Source organism: Epinephelus fuscoguttatus, linkage group LG7 (genome assembly GCF_011397635.1).
Source record: "Epinephelus fuscoguttatus linkage group LG7, E.fuscoguttatus.final_Chr_v1".
Classification (NCBI taxonomy): domain Eukaryota; kingdom Metazoa; phylum Chordata; class Actinopteri; order Perciformes; family Serranidae; genus Epinephelus; species Epinephelus fuscoguttatus.
In genome coordinates, this window is record NC_064758.1 from 32265800 (window position 1) to 32289406 (window position 23607).

The following is a 23607-nucleotide window of genomic DNA, read 5'->3' on the forward strand; positions in this document are numbered from 1 at the left end:
ATGTTCTGAAACACATATTCTTCAGTGAGAACCTTTTGAGTTTGCAGGACATCTTTGCAAAGACAAACTGAACATTGGAGCAGTGTTTCGATACACTGATACCAAAACGTGGTAAAGCACCCTGCCTACCCAGGACTAACCTACACACACACACACACACACAGATGCTCTGTGTTGCAGTTACCAGTCAAACCAGCTATGAGACTGGTTTAAATTTAGTTGAATATTGCAATCTTGACTACTCAAGACTGTTCGGGCACATTTTGGGCATTTCGAACCAACAAAGAAACTATAAAAGTGAACATACTTACCCACTGCTGACCCCTGCTACTTATCAGTCATCCCAGAGAGAGCGTATGTTTGCGTCCAGGCGTGTGCGTGTATGTGTGTGATTGTGCCACGATTTAAAGAGGGAGGAAAATCTGTAATGCCAAAAGAGGCACTTTGTGCCTGGTGTGTAAACTGCTGTGTGATCTGAATGTGTGTGAGTAGCGAATGGTACATACACGGTGTGTTAAACTTAGATGATGGTATGGTAGTGGCCTGAACTTCTGTGAGACTGGGGTCGCAGGCTAAGGGAGACGCAGCCTCCTCCTGCCCTCCATCTTCTTCCTTGACCTCCTCTTCTTCCCCTTCCTCCTCAGCCTTTTCTGCTAATCTCTTAGACATCCTACCAGACCTCTGACCCTGTGATGAAAACAGAGGCACAGGTCAAAAAAAGAAGATACTGCTATAGATACTAGTATAGAATAGACTGTCACACTGCGGTTTCACATCAGACACAACATGTAGAAAAGACTCAAGAAAATACTTTGCCTCAACCTATTTAAGGGTATATTTTAGTTTCTCCATCGCCATGCTGAAATCACTTACCTTTACAGTGGGTCTGGCAGTGGCAGCTTTTTTTGAAGGCCGTCCTCTGGGCTTGGGCACCTTAGGACCAGACAGAGTCTTCATAGTGAAAGCAGCATGCTGAAGGATGCAGTCAGTGCCACAGTAAACAGAGTCCTGTAAGGCTTGTTTGGCGCACCCGGGTCCAATACACAGAGGAAAAGAGCTGTCGGTCTCCATCTCAGCTTCAGGCTCTGACTCGAACTTCACCACAGGAGCCACAGGAGCTGCCTCCTCCTCCTCCTCCTTCTCCTCCATCACCAATACAGTCTCCTGAAACAAAGGATCTTGTTTACACCTGGTGTAAGCATGTCTCCTGGGTGATTGGAATAGAAACAGCCAGAACAGGTGTGCATCCTCAATGCATCTTGAGATCCAATCGGAGGTGGTCTGGGCTGCGTGTGGCCATATTCTTTCAGCACTCTCTATGCTAACGTGTCCTGGACCACACTGAAGGGCCGCCGACTTAGCTTACATCCCTGCTAATTCAACTCAAACTGTCTGTTGCTGCCATTACACAGGTTAGACACAGCATCTGCGAACGTTCAGTTCAATGTCGGCCTGGTTAGCACAAGCTAACACAGCAGCAGCTGTTGAATGGTCCCAACAAAATCAAACTGACACCCAAACAGCTCAAAATGTTGATAAACAGTAGGTCACTTTAGCCATCTGATGCTAACAGTTAGCCCTGTATGTGTTTAAGTTTAAGTTTAAGTTTATTTCCTTTATTAATCCCCGAGGAGAAATTCAATGTTTTCACTCTTGCTTGTCAATTACACACAGGTCTGAAAGACACACACATGCACAAACAGGACCTATACATGCACAAATTGGAGAGATGTCAGAGTGAGGGGGCTGCCCTTGGTGAGGCGCCCCGAGCGGTTGGGGGGGTTCGGTGCCTTGCTCAAGGGCACCTCGGCAGTGCCCAAGAGGTGAACTGGCACCTCTCCAGCCACCAGTCCACGCTCCATATTTTGGTCCAGACAGGGACTCGAACAGGCGACCCTCCGGTTCCCAACCCAAGTCCCTATGGACTGAGCTACTGCACACCAACTGTCCCCGGTGGGGAGCTTAGACTCCCGCTGCAATAGTCTCCTAGCACCGGGGAGGTGGCGATACCGTGTGGCGCGATTGTCTTGTGATTGTCTCGTGATAAACAAAGAGGGAGAGCGAGGGGCAAGGAAGGGCTGCAAATCAACGCGCTACGTGCAGCTCTACAATGAATTAAGATTTTACCCAATTTAAGAAATAACAGCTGTAAGTGTGTATATAGCATGACAAACCTCCTGCCGGTTAAGAACACCGACGCATTTGGTCTTTGCAAACGGAAATGATGTACATGTTTATTTGCAGAAAGAGCAGGGAAGTGGGATCCGTTCACAAGTGGTCACTCGAGACGCATGTAAAGACGCATTCGAATAGAAGGTGAGAACAGACAGACTTATGATCGGACTACCCAAGACACGTTAATACCAACTAGCTCAGTGTCTCAGCTTAGACCCAAACCCCAAACTTCTGTCATGCTAATCGAGTCATGATTAATGATGCAAATATAATACTTATGACATATCAGTATTTGCTGTCACACAGGAATTAGAGCTAACCGCTGCAGCCATTTGTAGACCACTGACAATCAAAGTAAATTCTAACCTTGACGTCTTGCTGCTCCTCATGCCTCTCTTCTTCACCAGGAGGACTCAGTGTCAAGCATTCAGGAAAGCTAAGCTCTGGCTCTGGCTCTGGCTGAGGGGGAGGCTCCGGTTGGTGTTGGCTTTGCCTCTTCGACATGCACGGGGGGCAGATGTACTCCTCCCCTTTCCTCTCCATCTTCCGGCCCTGCGTCTGACTGATACCAACACAGTCGCCATGGAACCACTCCTGGCAACTGTCACAGCAGATCATGAACCTAGAAACAAACCACAGCGATCAGAAAGTGAAATTAACAGATGGCTGAGGTATGCAAACCTCCAAAGCCCAAGGGATCTTGTTACCAGAAACTAGCGTATACCTTTTATCTTGTTTTTGTCGACAGATGCAGTACAGAGCATTGGCGTCAGAGCCCTCTGTGTCTGAAATGCCTAAACTATCTTCTACAGTCTTATCGTCTTTCTTCTCCTCTTCCACTTCCTCCTCCTCCTCTGGTGCATCATCATACTGGCCAGGAGTAACAGCAGTAATCTGGTCTAAATCAGTGTCTATTATTATGCAGTCTGAGTTTGACTGCTGAGCAGGACTCGGAGTACTGTCAGAGTTAGCAGATGATAACTCTACGTCAGCAGGGCTGGGTGAATCGTTTTCTTTTTCCTCCTCTTGCAACTGTCGCAGCTGCTGTTCAGATGGATTGACAAGAACCACATCGTCATCGTTGTCCTCATGGTCTGCAATGCTTGGCTGAAGCACCACTGCCCTGCCCCTCCCTCTGCCCCTTCCTCTACCTCTCCCCCTACCTCTTCCTCTGCCTCTCCCCTTTCCTCTGGCCTTTCCTTTCCCACCTTTCCCTCCTCTAGCTCTCGTGTCTCCATGCTTGACTTGAGATGCCAGCTGCTCCTTAATCTGTATCAGAGTCATATCATCACTGTCCTCGTCTTGACTAGAAATCAACACCACATCATCGACTTCCCCTCCTGCCACATTTTCAGGAGTAACAGGTTGTGAGATCTCCATTTCATCAGCGGATTCAATATTATCAGTTTCTTCTATAACCTCTGGAGGAGGAGCCTCTGTGGCATCAGTCGCTTCCAAAATGTCAGGGACTGTCAGTGCATCTGACAATGACAAGCCCTCGCCCCCACCAAGCAGTGAGAACGCAGTGTGGAAGGCAGACCCAAAATCTTGCCATAAGCTGGGGTCAAGGCTCCCTCCTGCTGAAGCCTCTGAGCTTGGCTTGCTCTCGTCTGCTACCGGTGATGATGGGGCTGACCACTCAAGCTCATCTAGAACACTCCTAGTTGCTTGAGTAGTTCTCTCAGGGGCCTGGGGTTCTGGAGCAGGCTGGGGTGTCTGATTGGTTCGACGATTTCTGCCTCTGCGTACAGGTGGAGGACTATGGGTTAAGTCCCCAACTTCATCCATGAACTCTCTTCTAGCAATGGTTGTCCGCCTGAAGCCCCAGGACTTTTTAACCTGAGACACGGTCGACCCAACACCTGCTCCTTCTGACTGGCTCTGCTGTCCCTCTATGGAAAGACAGGAACAAACAGGGTTAACAAAAAGGGAACCAGATCTTTTTCATGTTCATCTACAGCAAAAGTCTGCCCATTTAAGCAACTCATTCACAACAGAAACACTTCTACCTGAGGCATTATCACTGGTGACACTGTTATTTTCGACTGGATCCATACTGACGTCCACAGGTAACAAGGCTGTCAAAACACAGACGATATAATTGGTTAGTGCACAGGTGTAAAGGAATGGTAGCTAGCAGGATGAGGGATAAATGCAGAATAACAGGTACCTCTGTAACCAATGAGCTGATGGCTGCCAAAACCTAATTTTCAACACACTCAAAGTGTCATTCCACTGGTGTCTCTTTGCACCTGGGTAAAGCAGGGAGAGAAAATACACCCAAACATGATACATTAGATTATGACTCAATAATTAGCCTAAAACGTCCACATTAACAGTTTGTCTTGTTAACCAATAGTTGCTGCTGTGTGAGAAGGCAAACATGACCATCCATTCCTTATGAAGAGGTTCAAAGGAAAGCTTATACTGCTAATACAGTGGTTCTCAAGGTTCCCAGAAAAATAGGGGATATATCATTTCGCGATTTAATTCACTATAGAAGTGAACCCAATATGAGGAAGGGTGCTTTTCGTTATGCCAGTGACTCAGAACTTATTCCCCCTCAGCATCGAGGATCTCTTTAACGCACCTCAAGGAGCATTGGGAGAGGAGAGAGGAGGCTTCTGGAAGAGCTTAGGTCCCATTTATAGGACAACGATTTCAACTGAAAACAGTAAACTTTAGTTGCGTTTTGGCCGATCGTTCACACGACAGCGGCGTTTTGGGTGCCTGAAAACTCAATGTTTTGAAAACGGTTCCAGAGTGCAACTTTTTGGAAACGTTAGCATCTCCGTTGTCATGTAAACTTGCAATATGCAGTTCCTCTGAAAACGGAGACTTTTCGCACATGCGCATTACGGTTCCAGTCACCAGGCATTCCGACCATCACAACAACAATGCCAAGCTCTGTTTGTGCTGCTCACCCTGCTGATTTGAAGTGAAGTGTAGATCTGTTTCTGTAGCAACTCCACCTCGTCGTCCATCCAGACAAAGTTATCTATTGTGTCTTCTTTGTTTTGGTTTGTAATCACCGTGTTGTAGAGGAAGGCACTTCAGCGCAGGCGCATGGCATCATGCTGTGGTGTTGCTTTGCAAATTTACACTGCCACCCATTGGCCTGGCGTGCATACTACAGCATTTCCAGTAGATTTTGCAGCTCCGTGTGAACGGGGATCGTTTCAATAACCTTGTCATATAAACGCAGAAGTTTTTGAAAACGCAAAAGACAGACTTTTCTGTTTTTTGGGGAAACTGTTGTCGTCTAAACAGGGCCTTAGAGCGAGAAAACACAGGTGTATCCTGCATGCCTCTTCCTTGAAGCTCTCTCTTACATCCTCGCTGGGAGAAGCGGAGATGTGAGGAAGAGATGCAAGGAAGCAAAGGGACACATTAGCATAATGAAAAGCACCCTGAGACTCTTAAGAATGACTTTTTTGATCAAAGGTTTCATTCCCTCCATCTCTTCAGCTGTAGCTGACAACTATAGAATTCAGGTCTTAATCATATCTAACTGGGTCCCTGACCTAACGTGTATCAATTTAGAGATCCTTGACACGAAACACGTTGAGAACCACTGCTCTAATACATGTACAAATCCACTCAATGGCCAGCTCATTAGGGTCACTGACCTAAAACTAATACCGGCTAATACAATGGCTCTGCATTACATCTTAGGGAGATGTGTTGTTAAGATTTTACTGAACTGTTCTAGAGTGGTGTTGATCAAACTACTGTTGAATTTAACTACACAGAGATGTTATTATACTTCAAAAGCACCACGATCAGCTACATTATAACATTCATGATGGCAGACGTTAAGGTTGCACATGTTGTACTACACTGCATTTTCTTTAGATACTGAGCAGCTGAGTGCATGTTTACATCCATAGGCTTTGACTCTATAAAGTCAACTTGGAGATTTATTCTAACCCCTTTGTGACGAAGATGAGAAAGGTGAAACATTTGGGTTTGATCAAGCTGATAGTACTGGCACAGTGTGAGAACAGAAAATTGAGTTTCACTCCTTGCATCTGCAGACATATGTTTCATACCTTTTCAGAGAGTAAAGGCATGTTAGACTAGCTGTCCACATGTTTACATAAGTGTAAATGTGTGGGTTAAACACGTTGCTTAGTAAAAGCGTGCACTGTGCTACACTTTATGAACGAACACATGGTGAAATGTGCTGTGTCCAGTGTTGTGTCTACTTAACATTAACCCAATTTCATATTTTTCTCTTATCCCACTGCCTTATCTATAAAATCAACCAGTGTTGACATTATGAAACGTTTGTTAGCTGCTGTGTTAAGGTCTAAAGATGTGACCTGCAACCTATCTCAATGTCTGTTGCCCACATAGCAAATTGAGCCCTGAGCAGACGTTGCATTTATGCAAAGCCTGGTCGACTGGAGTGATAATTATGTGGGCAGTCCACCATGTCTCTGTTCTCTAACAGACGCTCCTTAGCTAAACAGAAACGAAACAACACCCTAAACTAATGTCAATACTGAACTCAGTCGTCTGTGAGAGTGCAGAAACGAAACGTCCCTGTTCTGCAGCGACGCAAACACTCAACACTTATTCCGACATTGTTCTCTGGACCTGGTTAAGCTAGCCACTAGCTGCTACGCTACCTGCTAACAAATGCAAGACGCTGCGAAGCAAATTGTCTTAAACAATGGCGACACAAAAATTAAATGTCTCACACTTGTATATAAACACCGTGAGGAACACTGAAAGCATACCTTGATATATACATGATTAATTTTCCAGTTATTAGCGGATTCGCCCAGCTAGCTAGCTAGCTAGTACAGCCTTCCATTTTCTCCATGGATGTCTCTCTGCCTGCTGTATCGTAATCTCGCGAGAACTCGGATGGAAAGCACTGTGGCTTCCTGTTCAGTTAATCAGTGATCGTTTGATTCATTTATGATCATTCCCACAGAGAGAGGTCTAAATCAATCAAGCCGTGCTAAGTTGATCAGAGCTTTTTTATTTTTCTTCACGAGTCCATTTATTGTATGTACAATATGTAAACACGAACGAGACACGAGCTCAAAACAGACATGCTCACAGGAAATAATATCCAGCCAAAATGCAGTTTCTATTTATGCCTACCCAGTTCTCATAGACACAGTCTGATCAGGATTTACATCAGCTTTGGATCAACCAGTTAAACAGAGGCTTCACTCAGAGCTGACATTCATATGAAGTAATTTATTTTCAAATAACTTTTGTTTAGACACATAGAAATGTGATTTCATTAAACATACTATAAAAAACATATGACACTATAAATATTGTTCAGGTATTTTCTTACAAAAACTTTGTACAAATTTTTTAGTTCTTTTTTTTTAATAAATCACAGATATTTTTTTATGTAGGTCTATACAATGTGGAACTACAATACAAAATTGGTATGAGCCAAAAATGCCCCTGTTGACATGAAGAGGACATAGTTGAGAACATAATGTTTAAACTTGCATTTCTCAAAATATCTCAGTTGACATGGAGCAGACATGGTTTAAAACATGAAGATGAAACTAGCATAACCCAAAATACCTCTGATGGCACCATGATAAATGAATATCACCTGTTGATGGCTGTTTTTATCTTATAATATGAAGAGCGATCAACACAATAAGACAGCCTGTAAGTACTTAAGAGCAGCATTGAAGTATTGTAAATATTCTGTGGGTTGATACAATCTTGCTGAGACTTGAAAGGAAGTGGTAACAGATCTATAATAAAACTACAGAATGAAAACATACAACCTCACATTTTATTTCTCAAGACAGACTACTTTCACATGGTGAATCCACCTGAACACAGACTTGTGGAAACTGCAATCAGAGACGAACCCAAACAAAAGTCCACCAAGCGGATGCACACATGGGAATGGAAAAAGCAAAGTGATTTGTCACAGAGGTGCAGGCCTTCGAGCACCAAGTTGGACGCAACGTGTCTGACACGACAAGCCCCACAGCAGCCGTGCGAGAGTATCTGTAGTGTAAGCAGTTAGGTCACAGTAACACCAGCACTGTCCTTGCTCTTGTCCATGTAAGTGGGAGAGTTGCTTTTGTCTGATATGGATCCTGCTCCTGAGGGCAGGGTCTGTGTGGCAGGAGAGAGGCCTGATGATTTCACTGACGGGTCTGAGTTGGACTCTGCTTCTGGCTCCTGCTGCGAAGCTGTGGCTGGAAGGAAAAGCAAAATAGAAAATGAAAACATGCACACCATATATCTGTGCATGTTGTTCCGCAGAATTTAGCTACTTACCCCTAGTGTTGGGGATAAATATATATATTCTTTTTGGTAAAAGGTTTATAGGAAGAATATAACATTTACTCTGGTGCTCTGGATCTTGAGCTGTTTGGACACACAGCTGTCTCTATGTTCAGACAGTCTGCATTCATTTGGTGGTATGCACTCAAATATTAAGCGTTGTTTTTGCTTGATTCTCTTGTTTGAATTTACATCGCCTTGCTTTAATCAGGAACACACCATGTGATATCGGGTGATTAGAATGTGCACTCTCCCTTGTACCCTTTTCCCTACTCTGCTCCTCGCTGGACTCTTGCACTTTGTAACCTTTGCCTCTGCTTTCTCCCAGTAGCAAGCTTTATTGTTCCCAGCGTTCCTCCGCTCATGGAGAATGCCAAATATTCTGTGCCGTGCCACTGGGTTGCATATATGGAGCCTTTTCAGGTCTATTTCCCAGTTTAAAACGTGTTAGAGAAGTAATCAAATGTATTATGATGTATTACTTCTACGAAGAATTCAATTTGTTACATAGCTTACATTTTTAACAAGGTATCTAGTAATCTGTACCTATTGCATTCATAAGTAACCTTCCCAACACTGCTTATCCCACAGGCAAGAGACAAGTTGTGTTTATAACACACAATAATGAGGTTTGCTATCTTTATTTATTATTGCAAAGTTACACTGTACTTTGCACTGCTAGAAAGATGGGTCTTTTCATGAAACTAGACTGTCTACGCACTAAAAATACTTTAGAAACTGGTGCTGCATGGTGAGAAAAAACAGAGGAAAGGGCTGTGGTGCTTCTTTGACTCACGAGGTAGAAAACCTACAACTACAGCTGCACCGTTTAAGCGTTTGACATTGACTGCAGGATACTGTGGCATAAATACATTAGGAGTAAAGAAGGAGCAGCCTTAGAATTTCAATTTGAATGTAAAACCTGCAGTAGAGTGAGAAACCTTTTGTCATTTTTCAATAGATAAATAACAAAAACCCACCTGAAAAGAATGAGTTTCACATTGAAGTAAGATGTGAGTGAGGTAGAGATTATCTTTGAAAACTATGTGCTTCTTCCACTATTCACTACTTTACAAAAGTAACAAGGAAATTAGAAATTAGAATTATGTGTTTTATATCATCCATGAGAAAAAAATATATACATACAGTACAGGCCAAAAGTTTGGACACACCTTCTCATTCAATGCGTTTTCTTTATTTTCATGACTATTTACATTGTAGATTCTCACTGAAGGCATCAAAACTATGAATGAACACATGTGGAGTTATGTACTTAACAAAAAAAGGTGAAATAACTGAAAACATGTTTTATATTCTAGTTTCTTCAAAATAGCCACCCTTTGCTCTGATTACTGCTTTGCACACTCTTGGCATTCTCTCCATGAGCTTCAAGAGGTAGTCACCTGAAATGGTTTCCACTTCACAGGTGTGCCTTATCAGGGTTAATTAGTGGAATTTCTTGCTTTATCAATGGGGTTGGGACCATCAGTTGTGTTGTGCAGAAGTCAGGTTAATACACAGCCGACAGCCCTATTGGACAACTGTTAAAATTCATATTATGGCAAGAACTAATCAGCTAACTAAAGAAAAACCAGTGGCCATCATTACTTTAAGAAATGAAGGTCAGTCAGTCCGGAAAATTGCAAAAACTTTAAATGTGTCCCCAAGTGGAGTGGCAAAAACCATCAAGCGCTACAACGAAACTGGCACACATGAGGAGCGACCCAGGAAAGGAAGACCAAGAGTCACCTCTGCTTCTGAGGATAAGTTCATCCGAGTCACCAGCCTCAGAAATCGCAAGTTAACAGCAGCTCAGATCAGAGACCAGATGAATGCCACACAGAGTTCTAGCAGCAGACCCATCTCTAGAACAACTGTTAAGAGGAGACTGCGAATCAGGCCTTCATGGTCAAATAGCTGCTAGGAAACCACTGCTAAGGAGAGGCAACAAGCAGAAGAGATTTGTTTGGGCCAAGAAACACAAGGAATGGACATTAGACCAGTGGAAATCTGTGCTTTGGTCTGATGAGTCCAAATTTGAGATCTTTGGTTCCAACCGCCGTGTCTTTGTGAGACACAGAAAAGGTGAACGGATGGATTCCACATGCCTGGTTCCCACTGTGAAGCATGGAGGAGGAGGTGTGATGGTGTGGGGGTGTTTTGCTGGTGACACTGTTGGGGATTTATTCAAAATTGAAGGCACACTGAACCAGCATGGCTACCACAGCATCCTGCAGCGACATGCCATCCCATCCGGTTTGCGTTTAGTTGGACCATCATTTATTTTTCAACAGGACAATGACCCCAAACACACCTCCAGGCTGTGTAAGGGCTATTTGACCAAGAAGGAGAGTGATGGAGTGCTGCGGCAGATGACCTGGCCTCCACAGTCACCGGACCTGAACCCAGTTGAGATGGTTTGGGGTGAGCTGGACCGCAGAGTGAAGGCAAAGGGGCCAACAAGTGCTAAACACCTCTGGGAACTCCTTCAAGACTGTTGGAAAACCATTTCAGGTGACTACCTCTTGAAGCTCATCCAAAGAATGCCAAGAGTGTGCAAAGCAGTAATCAGAGCAAAGGGTGGCTATTTTGAAGAAACTAGAATATAAAACATGTTTTCAGTTATTTCACCTTTTTTTGTTAAGTACATAACTCCACATGTGTTCATTCATAGTTTTGATGCCTTCAGTGAGAATCTACAATGTAAATAGTCATGAAAATAAAGAAAACGCATTGAATGAGAAGGTGTGTCCAAACTTTTGGCCTGTACTGTATATGTATATAGTCAGGTAAATGTCAGGAGAAGCACTCATCCTGATGGCAGAGAGTTACATGTAATCAATAGTACACAAAAACTACAAGTCATAAGTAATTTAATTTTGGATCACAATACTTAAGGAGCAAATGCTGGGGGCTTTATCTGTCTCAGGAAACAGCACAAGACAGTGAACAGGAGAAAAATTTACATTGAGAAAACACAGCCGGAGGACGGCTCTGAGATGAAAGCAAGTGCCTTCGGGCTCCCTTCATTCCTGCCTATAAATGAACTTGAGCAAATAAATGCTTAAAATATGTTTGTTTTCAGTATCTCTGGTAAACTACACTAAATCTACATTATCTGAATCGCTAATAAACAGTAGCTGTTGGTATTTTTATTTGCCAATTTATTTCTTAAATTTTAAAGTCCAGTGTGCAGGATTTTGTGGCATCCAGCGGCAAGGATACAGAGCTAAACTTCTCCAATGTGCCATGTAGGAGAACCACCATGTCTGATAAACATAGTTATGAATACTACTTACAATTTCTGCCAAAGATGCCCCTAAATCTTTTACACTGGACCTTTAGTACCCATTTTGTGACAGCAGTTGCTGTCCTGGTGTAATCTATGGCTTGGACACACTATTGTGCCATGAGTGCGTTTACGTTACCTGACTGTGTGCAGGACTTCATGTGCTCTGGCCAGTGGGCTTGCTGGCAGGGGTAATCACAGTAACTGGTATTCCAGCAGCAGTAGAAGATGGCCTCCTTCCTGCAGTTAGCGCACCACTGTTTCTTTTTGGTCTCGTCCACTGCCTGCTGCTTCTCCAACTCCATCTGCTTCTTCACCTCGGCCACCAACCGTTCTCTTTCCTGCTCCAGACTTTGCCTCATCTCTGCCATCGTCAGTTCTGCGTTTAAATGAGACAAAATCAACACAACCTGAAACTCATGCCATGTGTAGGAAAGATAGAGCACGATAGAGGTGACAGAGTCCTGTATGTAGGACACTTACCAAGATTGTGCTTCATCTCTGATAACTCTTGTTGATGCAGCCACTGGAGCTTCTCAATTTCTATCCTTAACCGTCGAATCTGTGGCAACAAACAGAGGATTAAATTTACCAAGTATTATTATGACAAATTAGATAAGCACCCGTCTATGTGCCAGAATTTACCTCTGCAATTGTGTTTCCTGATGTGCTTTTGGAAAGATCATTGTAGATTTCAGTCATCGTCCCTTTTATCGTGTCCATGATCTGCAGAGTTTTAGCAAAAACATGTTTGAGTTCACAGTTTTAACGACTTTAATCCTGAAAAAATGAAGGGAGCACAGCAGTCACTCCAATAACATGAAGTAAAATTGGCCAAATTACTTTGTTTGTGTACTTGGCTATATCTGCAGCCACGTCTGCTGAGCCTGTAGGGATCTGCAAGTCTCCAGACATGTAAGAAGAAGAGCTGCCAGATGTGACCTGGGCAGCTGTCGATGAGGAAGTACTCTGAGGCACGTCTTTTTGCACTGCAGGGGATAAAATTGGAACAATCTTAACACACATTCGGTCTCATTTTGTTAAGTTTAATGTGCAGATGAATAGTTATAGGTTTATATATACCCTTGGCTGCTTGTCTGGTCTGATAGCGGGTGCTTGAGGAGGAGTTCTGCTGTTGTGACTGCTGTGGGCTGCGTGTCTGCCCCTGACTCTGGGCTGGTGTCTGCGCTGCTGACTGCTCTCCATGCTGCTGCTGCCTCTGCACCTTCTGCAGGTGCCACTTCTGAGAGGACGTCTGGAATTTGGTTGGATTCCACACCACCGCCTGCTGCACGGCCTGAGCTGTCTCTTTAGGCAGTAGAGGGCGCTGTTTCTTCACAGCTGCAGGTGCTGGAGATGTTGTGGAGACCGAGGTGGAGGCAGGAGAGGGGGCACTGGTGGATGCGCTGGTCGCTGTGGTGGCACTGGACTGACCAGAGGCTGCAGTGGACACAAGGTTGAGGGCTGCTGTGATGGTGGGTTGCAAAGAGTCTTTCAGGTTGGAGGCAGCTTCTTTTGATGGTGGGGCTGCTGCAGCAGATGAAGGCAGTTTCCCTGAGCGGAAAGAATATGGCTCCATAAGTGTGAGGCATTGTGAAAATCTACACTGGGCACTTAAAGCCCAAGAAGGTTAAATGAGAAATCAATTTCAAAAACCAACAACTATCTGTGTGACAACAATAAGCCAATATTTCTGTGATCCAGTGCAGCAAGCAGATATCTGGGCCAAGACTTCCTCTTCCATGCTCCGGTCATTTCGGCTAATCTCTAGGAACAGATATCTCCATATGAATGCAGATACATTTTTAAAAAGCTAACAAAGAGCTAAATTGTTGTCAGACAGTAGCCCATGGGCTCCAAGAATGCATTTGAGCCAATGCGTTCTGCCTCTCCACTCAAGACTGTTTACCTGCTGCTCAAACATGATTGGTGAAATTCACCTAAATTTCCAAAGTCTGTTCACTGAATATGTGAATATGTGAAAATGTCTGCACCAAGTTTTGACAAGGAAGAAAAATGCAGGAAGTTAGACAATATCTCTGGGTCTGCTGCAGCAACTTCAATACTTTTTTAAAAATTGTCTATCGTACAGAAAAGACGTATGCATTCCAGTAGGCCTCTATGTATCCTTACTTTCTGTACAAGAAAAAATACATTGCTGAAATAGATGGACTGCAAACCTCCAACAATAGCTGGGTGGCATAGGGTTATTTTTGATAAGATACCTACAAAATGTCTGACACACAGGTCTAAATGTATGATTAAGATATTGTATAAGATTTGGCCCCTGTTATTGGAGTTTATTGGTAGTAGCCTGGTAGTACCTGTGCTGAAAGGTATGGTGGATCACAGGAAACCACACAATGTACTAATGTATAACTGATTTGCTATGGGTTTACAACAGATTACAAGACTTGGATTCCGTCTCAAATCTGCCTTTTTGTTACTGGTTGATTTGTGGGTTTATCTTTTTATATGTTTGAACTGATTTATGTTTGTTTCTGATGCTGTACTGTATATATAGGAGAGTGCAACTATGATGCTGTCTTACATCTCCCTTTCTATTACTGGTTGATTTGCTGGTTATTTGATCGTGTCTGTTTCTGGTACTGTACTGCATATAGGGAGCTACAAAACTGTGACACTCTCTTGATAGGAATGTGATCCACCCACTAAGTTTCTTTACTGTGTGACATAGCCTTCCTCTTTGATACAGTATGGTCTGTTGGCCTCTTTTGTACATGTCTGTGCATCAGAAAGTTCAATAAAGATACTGAACAGCAAAACTGTCCACCATAATTCTTAAGGGAGTGACGTGGTCAGGTGCAGACACTGAAATTAATACGAGTTATCCATTAATGTTTAGACACTTAAGGGATTTCAGTATATTATGTTTATGAACAGAAAATCCAGCACTCTGCACACTTTTTCTGTTCAGAGACTCAAGTGATATTTTCCAACACACCTGCATCTGAGACTACTGGATGTGCAAATACCTTTCCTCAAACTAGTTTACCATGTTTGAGAAATGTTTTCAAATAAAAATTTGAATAAAATGTGTCACATTGTACTGAAAAGTTGACATTTGATGGGTTAAGATGAAAACTTGTATATAACTTCTTTAAAAAGCAGTTGTAATTTTCTTTTTAAGTTTTATGTAAGGTTTGTATCTATGGTACTAATCATTCATTCATTTATTTATTTTCCGTAACTTCTTATCCTGTTAAGGGTCATGGGGGAGCTGGAGTCTATCCCAGCTGTCATTGGGCAAGAGGCAGGGTACACCCTGGACAGGTCACTAGACTATCACAGGGCTGACACATAAAGACAGACAACCATTCACACTCACATTCACACCTATGGACAATTAAGAGTCACCAATTAACCTGCATGTCTTTGGACTGTGGGAGGAAACTGGAGTACCCGGAGAAAGCCCACGCTGACATGAGGAGAACATGCAAACTCCACACGGAGAGGCTCCCCCACCCTGGGTTTGAACCAGGAACCCTCTTGCTGTGGGGCCACAATACTAACCACTGTAACACCATGCCACTATACATTTCCAATAATAACTTTTGTAATATTATTTTTTAAGTAGTACTTTTAAGGAAAGGGTGAAGATAATGTTTGTGTGCGTTTATGGTAATATATCTCACACATGACTGAAATGACATTGATAACAAATACTGGAGAAGAGTGATGTGTTCTATTTCTGACTGAAGCTCACACTGGCCTGTAGTTTGCTGTGTGTGTGTTCTAACATCATAAGGATATTATTTCCTTCCAGTTTTCCTTCTGAGACACAAGTCATTACAGGAGACAATCACAGGAGAAAATGGATACAGTAAATCAAAGGCCTCACCTTCCAACTTGGCAGCATTAGGCTCTTTGAGAGTTTTGGCGGCAGAAGCCCCCAGCTCTCTTCTCGCCCTCTTTGAGTCACGGCCTCCATGTTCGTCTCCCAGGTCGATCACCAGCTCCCTCTCAGAATCAGAGTCTTGCTCAGTTGCTGATGTGGCAGCAGCTGTTCTGCCCTCCTCTGCAGCTTTAGGTTTGTCAGTGGCGGGCTGAGACTGGGGCGTTCTGGGCTTGTCCTGCAGGTCTCTATCTGGTCCATTGGTGGTCTGCTTGTCTTTGAGCGGGGGTTCAGAGGTGGCTTTATCCGCTGTCCCCGCAACTCCCTCCTTATTCTCTCCCTCTGTGCTCGCTTTGGGCCTTTTTCTCTCTGCTTTGTCCTTGTCATCCTGGGCGGAGCTCTTTGGCTTGTGTTCCTCGTCGCTGAGATACTCGCTGTCACTTGAGTCTGATTTCTCAGAGTCCTCAGAGTCGCTGTGATCCACACCTTTATACACGTCTTCAGAGATCTCATCTATCCCTGTGTGGAGAAATATAAATCCTTGATTACATGTTTTTTTAAGAGTTTAAATGCTTTTTGTCAGACAGAGCTGAATAAAAAAACATGATAATTTACTATATCAAAATATAACATGTAATATTCTTGCAAACTGGCTACGCAAAAAGTAAAACATTCTTGAAATGGCAAAAAAAAATTTTTTTGTACAGTTCATGAATAAAGATCTATGACAAGTCAAATAGCCCAGGGTGATTGTGTACATACCGAGCTGTGCCTTGCAGCTTTCAATAGTCTTGTCCAGGCTCCTGATGGGTCTCTTTGGGGTGGGGACTGAAGCGGATGCTCCCTGTTGTTGCTGTTGTTGCTGCTGCTGTTGTTGCACGGTCTCACTCAGCTCTTTCAGATCCATCTCAGCTTTCACCCGATCTGAAAGGAACATGTAAATGTGTCAAGTATAAGTCAACATTATAATGATAATGATGGTGTGGAATTTTTTTTGTTTCACTAAGTTTGCAGGCGTATAACTTCTTTTAGTAACATAACATCCTGCCATACCATTATGACCAAGACAGTAAAAGATACAGAAAAGTAAAAGACTTTTAACCTGCAACTTTGACCATCCTCGAACTGTCTCTGAATTCCACTAACCAACAGTGTGTTGCAAAGTAAAAAAAGGAAACAAAATAAAAACAAAAAACTATTAATGAGTAATGCAGCTGATGAATAGAGAGAGCGTGTGGTGGTAGCCCATTGACCGGCAACATCTTTTTAGCAGCAGTGCACGCTCTCTTCTTGTCTTCTGTTATTAGACATCATGACAACATCTTTACAGTATATCTGTGCTGTTGGCACTGACCAAGGTTGAGGTTAAGGATGCCACCTGTGGCTGCGGTCCTCTCCTGCTTGGGCACTAGTCCAGGGCTAAAGGGCTTTGGGCTGCCTGCCATGCTGCCTGCCACGCTGCCTGCAGGACCCATCTTCCCTGAGACAGGAGAAGCTGTAATCACAATACCAACAAAAAGTTTAGGGATTTAAGCCTTGTTATGTTTTGTTTTACATGATAAAACAAAGATAAAACAGTTTTAAAGATGGCATCACTCCACTCATGGCTACATTGCCTGAGTACTGCTAAGTTTAAACCTGCAATAAGTGATTCGTTTGGTCGCTTTGGGGCAGCAGAAACAAGCTGTGAACACAACATTGATTTATAGTCACCTTTTAAGTTGATAGACTTTTACTTCTATCTTTCTTGATTGTATGATTTAACAGTTGTTCCATTTAATGATTTTATGATTTCATGATTTATAGTTTTGCTGATATTAACTATGATGCTGTCCATTTACTCTATTTTCATCTTATTTTTTGTTTTTAAATTGTATTTAAATGCCTTTTTAATTGCCTTGTTGGCCTGTTTTATGACCATTCTGTCTATTTTCATGTACAGCACATATGATTCCCTTATTGTCAAGCACTTAGTGCTGTATTTATTGTACGGAAGGTGCTATAACATTTTTTCATTGTTAATATATGGTAAAATTGTTAGTGCACAGTTGCCTATTTATACATTCAGCCATTATAAGCAACATTATCATTCTTTTAAAGTTGTGTTTTTGCCCATCTGATGAATGTAAGTCCAATTTTCACCCTTCTTTTAGCTCTAAAGTCTCCACCAACTTCTGAACAAGCTGGACAGCTAAACAAGGGCTGAAACTCACTGTAAAGCTCCATAAAGACAGACAGTTGTAGATTCAGGTGTAGATTCAGGTGTAGGTTCATCTGTATAAGCGACACCCTTTCATAGGGTTTCAACATCATTTGATAGACTGCTTTTATAAAAATATTGATTATATCGTTTATTTACCGGTACAGTCCATAGATTCCTCTCCAGTGCTGTAGTGGAAGGCAGGATTCCTGCTGGCCTTCTCCACATCCTGCTCCCCATCAGACCCCGTGTGAACTGAGGAGTTGGTGCTCATGGGAGACCGAGGCATGTCTGTCATCGAGACCCTCCGACTCATGCCGCTGGGCGTGGAACTCTTGCTGAGGACCATCTTAGGAGACGCAGTTATATCGAAATTGAAGCGAAGTTTATCTGGTTTTTCTGTTTTCACTGTCCCAGCGCTGGGGTTGGAGGGGTCCACTAGCATCTGTAGCTGGTTGTTGGGTGTGTAGGGAGTGCGGAAGGGTGCATAGTTAAAGACCCCGAATTTCTTGCGAATGTTTTCCACGTAGACTTCCATCTCTTGCATGGCACTGTTGAAAATGCTCTTTGTCTTCTTCACAGAGAAAGGGATCTCTTTGGACATGAGGTAGCAGTTGTTGATGGGGACCCAAGCCCTACATAAAATCACAATGAAACATTCACCAAATTAGAATAGGCTAGATAGATTAGGAGATTAATCTTGGTTTAGTTTTGGTAAACAACGTCTACAATGCTCACAAGCTTTTCTCACCTGTCATGTTGCCCAAAGAAGCGTGCGTCTACCTGCCCATCCTTTTCCCGAAGTGCTTTTGCTGGCCAGAAGGGAAAACCCTTGAGCTTAGCCCAGACCAGGGGGTGGGGTTGACTCTATCAGGGACAAAGCAAATCAATTCAGTGCCTCACGAATTTAAATCTAAACCAAAATGCATAAATTCAGTATTTAAGATCATGTAAGGACCTACACATGGCTCACAAAACCAGTTGTCCCTTTTTTGACATGACGACAGGTAACACTCTGGACACACCTCAATCTCATTCATCTACAAATACATGACAAAGATGTTATTAATTTAGAAATCAGACACAGGATATTTGCCATTTTTAAGTTAGCAGAGCACCTTTACCTCATGTTCACAGATCTTGACGATGACTTTCGCAGTTGCTGTTAATTTGTGATTACCTGGAATAAAGCCACAAGCTTCTTTAGATTTCTTTTAGAGTACAGCGATTATTGATAGTATTGTATGTGAACGTGGCCTACCTCCATTGTAGATGATGCAGTTGTGTAAGATCCATTTCATGTCAGCAAGAAAGGCTTCAGTGCAGCCGTACATTTTCTTTTTGATATTCTGTGAGAAAGTGAAAACAACAAAATCAAAGATAATTTAGAGAAATCTGTTGACAATAAAGTTGTATCTATTCTGAATATATATGGTATTACCCATATTAGTTTCCTGCAGCCTCACTAGTGTTTAGATCTGTTCATTTTTTCAGCAAATCCCATACTTAATGTGTCCTTAAAGTTGCTAATCTGACACTCAGAGGGCCATTAAATAAGACATTGTAGGTGTTTGTTGTCTTCTCCTGCCTGTTCCAAAATGTTTTTGTCTACATTTAGCATCTTAAAGACTTTATTTCTTTTATTTGACTTTGTGCATTCTGTTTTAATTATTCTTATGTGCAAATCAAAGCAAATAAACAGTGTTACCTTCTCTAAAGTACACAGGTCCATGGGGTGGAAAATGTACTCTGCATAATCCGGGTGCTGTTCCAGAGACACAGGCTTCTGAAAGGGCTCAGTCTGCTCAGTTTAGACAAATATGAGAAAAAAGAAACAGATGCATTAGCCAAAATGTGGATGTCTTTTGTTGTATACATATTTCCTGGATGTACTGTTTGACTATAAAATTGGAGTTAAGTAAATTTATATATATTTATATATATATATATATATATATATATATATATATATATATATATATATATATATATATATATATATATACAGTACAGGCCAAAAGTTTGGACACACCTTCTCATTCAATGCGTTTTCTTTAATTTCACGACTATTTACATTGTAGATTCTCACTGAAGGCATCAAAACTATGAATGAACACATGTGAAGTTATGTACTTAACAAAAAAAGGTGAAATAACTGAAAACATGTTTTATATTCTAGTTTCTTCAAAATAGCCACCCTTTGCTCTGATTACTGCTTTGCACACTCTTGGCATTCTCTCCATGAGCTTCAAGAGGTAGTCACCTGAAATGGTTTCCAACAGTCTTGAAGGTGTTCCTTATCAGAGGTGTTTAGTAATTTCTTGCTTTGCCTTCACTCAATGGGGTTCCAGCTCACCCCAAACCATCTCGATTGGGTTCAGGTCAGTGACTGTGGAGGCCAGGTCATCTGCCGCAGCACTCCATCACTCTCCTTCTTGGTCAAATAGCCCTTACACAGCCTAAAGGAGGTGTGTTTGGGGTCATTACTGTTAAAAATAAATGATCAGTCAGTCCAACATTGCAACGCAAACCGGATGGGATGGCATGTCGCTGCAGGATGCTGTGGTAGCCATGCTGGTTCAGTGTGCCTTCAATTTTGAATAAATCCCAACAGTGTCACCAGGAAAACACTCCCACACCATCACACCTCTCCTCCATGAGGTTAAGTTCAGTCCGGGAACCAGGCCTCAGAATCCATCCGTTCACCTTAACAGCAGCTCAGATCAAAGACAGATGAATGGAACCACACAGATCTCAAATTTGGACCCATCTCTAGAACCAACTGTTAAGACAGATTTCCACTGGTCTAATGTCCATTCCTTGTGTTTCTTGGCCCAAACAAATCTCTTCTGCTTGGCCTCTCCTTAGCAGTGGCAACAAGCAGAAGAGATTTGTTTGGGACCATGAAGGCCTGATTCGCGCAGTCTCCTCTTAAATCTGTGTTCTGAGATGGGTCTGCTGCTAGAACTCTGTGTGGCATTCATCTGGTCTCTGATCTGAGCTGCTGTTAACTTCATTTCTGAGGCTGGTGACTTGGATGAACTTATCTGTGAAGCATGGAGGAGGAGGTGACTGGTGTGGTGTTTTGCTGGTGACACATGTGTGCCAGTATTCAAAATTGAAGCGCACACTGATGCATGGCTACCACAGCATCCTGCAGCGACATGCCATCCCATCCGGTTTTTGCAATTTTAGTTGGACCTTCATTTCTTCAACAGGACAATGATGGCCACACACCTCCTTTAGTTAGCTGATTGGTTCTTGCCATATTATGAATTTTAACAGTTGTCCAATAGGGCTGTCGGCTGTGTATTAACCTGACTTCTGCACAACACAACTGATGGTCCCAACCCCATTGATAAAGCAAGAAATTCCACTAATTAACCCTGATAAGGCACACCTGTGAAGTGGAAACCATTTCAGGTGACTACCTCTTGAAGCTCATGGAGAGAATGCCAAGAGTGTGCAAAGCAGTAATCAGAGCAAAGGGTGGCTATTTTGAAGAAACTAGATTATAAAACATGTTTTCAGTTATTTCACCAGTTATTTTTCATTTTTTGTTAAGTACATAACTCCACGTGTTCATTCATAGTTTTGATGCCTTCAGTGAGAATCTACAATGTAAATAGTCATGAAAATAAAAAAAAACGCATTGAATGAGAAGGTGTGTCCAAACTTTTGGCCTGTACTGTATATATATATATATATATATATATCTATAGATATAGATATATATAGATATATATATATAGATATAGATATAGATATAGATATATAGATATAGCCTGGTATCACAAATCAAAAATTTGCCCCAAGGAGCTTTACATAAAGCACTCTGTTAGACATGGAAAGATTATACGATGCCTATTAAATCAACATACAAAAAGGTCTTTGCAAGTCTTACCCCAGGCTGTTTAATCTTTTGGAGTGCGAATTTGAGCAAGTAGGACAGTTGGTCTATTGTCAGCATTGTCATAGCCTTGCTCTGGGTTTCAATGCATTCAGCAACTGTTATTTTCTGCAAGAACAATGAAAAGTTTAATAATAATTAATGAGATTAATGAACATGCGATGAAAACAACACACAGGACACTGATGCTTATATAAACTTAGATTTTGTTAAGTTCACATTACTTTTAGCTTGTACATACAATTAAAATTGTGCCAGTTAAGAAAACAAAATTTCTCCAAATGTTAAGACACAGATCAAAACTTCTTCTCTATCCTTTTAACATCTCTCAAACTTGCTTGCTGGGGTGTCACACCATGTGTCATCAGGAGCCTGTCTGCAGGTGATTTCGACCAATAGTTCTTTCTCTCTGGCTGACACTGCTCATGGCACAGGATGCTGTGGTAGCCATGCTGGTCAACTAAGTGCCAGATTGTGCCTAAATGCCACACAACAGTGTCACTGCTCCACCCACACACATCACACGTCTCCATGCTTACAGTACACCTCTGGACAGAACCAGTCACCTCGGGCTCGGCTGGTAGTTTGAGGCACTTGGCGCAAAGATCTGGGGCAGAGCTCACAGCAGAGCACCTGGCACAGATTTCCAGCTGGTCTAAGTCCATTCCTGTGTCCTTGGCCCAACATCAACAGGGTCTGTGGTGAGTGCTGGCTGCTTCATATAGTAAAAGTGGACCATGTCTTAGCTCTGACTGAAATGAAGGCCTGAGAAACAGGGGCAGGTTTCAAAAACACGCAGGAACACAAAATGGGTGCAGCTAGAACACTGTGTGGCATTCATCTGGTCTCTGATCTGAGCTGCTGTTAACTTGCCATTTCTGAGGCTGGTGACTGATGAACTTATCCTCAGAAGCAGAGGTGACTCTTGAGGATAACTGCTGTTTTAATGTTATAATTAAACAGCTGCCAGTTTCACTTGAGAGTAAACAAAATGCACTTGATATGGTTTTGCGACTCCACTTGCTGATGGACACATGGATGAATAAAGCTGATTTGCAATTTTCGGACTGACTGACCTTCATTTCTTAAAGTAATGATGGCCACTGGTTTTTCTTTAGTTAGCTGATTGGTTCTTGCCATAATATGAATTTTAACAGTTGTCCAATAGGGCTGTCGGCTGTGTATTAACCTGACTTCTGCACAACACAACTGATGGTCCCAACCCCATTGATAAAGCAAGAAATTCAACTAATTAACCCTGATAAGGCACACCTGTGAAGTGGAAACCATTTCAGGTGACTAAAGGAGCTTTACATAAAGCACTCTGTTAGACATGGAAAGATTATACGATGCCTATTAAATCAACATACAAAAAGGTCTTTGCAAGTCTTACCCCAGGCTGTTTAATCTTTTGGAGTGCGAATTTGAGCAAGTAGGACAGTTGGTCTATTGTCAGCATTGTCATAGCCTTGCTCTGGGTTTCAATGCATTCAGCAACTGTTATTTTCTGCAAGAACAATGAAAAGTTTAATAATAATTAATGAGATTAATGAACATGCGATGAAAACAACACACAGGACACTGATGCTTATATAAACTTAGATTTTGTTAAGTTCACATTACTTTTAGCTTGTACATACAATTAAAATTGTGCCAGTTAAGAAAACAAAATTTCTCCAAATGTTAAGACACAGATCAAAACTTCTTCTCTATCCTTTAACATCTCTCAAACTTGCTTGCTGGGGTGTCACACCATGTGTCATCAGGAGCCAAGAGGTCTGCAGGTGATTTCACCAAATAGTTCTTTCTCTCTGGCTGACACTGCTCATGGCACAGAGTCTGACACCCCCTTTGTCAACTAAGCAAGCCAGATTGTGCCTTGCCACACAATC

General features: G+C 42.4%; 2 protein-coding genes across 10 annotated transcripts in view; both read right to left on the bottom strand.

Annotated features, from left to right (window-relative positions):
* Nucleotides 1–7015, bottom strand: part of LOC125892299 (uncharacterized) — a 41865-nt gene extending 34850 nt beyond the window's left edge. The window contains exons 1-7 of the mRNA XM_049582235.1: nucleotides 6921–7015; nucleotides 4346–4427; nucleotides 4185–4253; nucleotides 2900–4067; nucleotides 2542–2797; nucleotides 874–1164; nucleotides 507–687 (exon numbers count right to left, since the gene is read on the bottom strand). Coding sequence (XP_049438192.1) covers nucleotides 507–687; nucleotides 874–1164; nucleotides 2542–2797; nucleotides 2900–4067; nucleotides 4185–4230 — 1942 coding nt within the window. The 5' untranslated portion in view covers nucleotides 4231–4253; nucleotides 4346–4427; nucleotides 6921–7015. The remainder of the gene's footprint in view (nucleotides 1–506; nucleotides 688–873; nucleotides 1165–2541; nucleotides 2798–2899; nucleotides 4068–4184; nucleotides 4254–4345; nucleotides 4428–6920) is intronic.
* Nucleotides 7016–7148: 133 nt separating this feature from the next.
* The window catches only part of LOC125891706 (protein kinase C-binding protein 1-like), a 29926-nt gene continuing 13467 nt past the window's right edge, over nucleotides 7149–23607 (bottom strand). For 8 of the 9 annotated variants that reach the window (XM_049581155.1, XM_049581156.1, XM_049581161.1 and 5 more), the window contains 16 exons: nucleotides 23109–23222; nucleotides 19514–19606; nucleotides 19067–19154; nucleotides 18930–18985; nucleotides 18768–18845; nucleotides 18557–18672; nucleotides 17965–18440; nucleotides 16960–17100; nucleotides 16368–16529; nucleotides 15612–16124; nucleotides 12833–13303; nucleotides 12593–12738; nucleotides 12395–12475; nucleotides 12233–12311; nucleotides 11889–12128; nucleotides 7149–8372 (listed from right to left, as the gene is read on the bottom strand). In XM_049581155.1, the coding sequence (XP_049437112.1) occupies nucleotides 8194–8372; nucleotides 11889–12128; nucleotides 12233–12311; nucleotides 12395–12475; nucleotides 12593–12738; nucleotides 12833–13303; nucleotides 15612–16124; nucleotides 16368–16529; nucleotides 16960–17100; nucleotides 17965–18440; nucleotides 18557–18672; nucleotides 18768–18845; nucleotides 18930–18985; nucleotides 19067–19154; nucleotides 19514–19606; nucleotides 23109–23222 (3033 nt within the window). In that variant the 3' untranslated portion in view covers nucleotides 7149–8193. Of the gene's footprint in view, nucleotides 8373–11888; nucleotides 12129–12232; nucleotides 12312–12394; nucleotides 12476–12592; nucleotides 12739–12832; nucleotides 13304–15611; nucleotides 16125–16367; nucleotides 16530–16959; nucleotides 17101–17964; nucleotides 18441–18556; nucleotides 18673–18767; nucleotides 18846–18929; nucleotides 18986–19066; nucleotides 19155–19513; nucleotides 19607–21709; nucleotides 21824–23108; nucleotides 23223–23607 lie in introns of all 9 variants that reach the window. The other variant, XM_049581154.1, reaches the window with a different exon arrangement.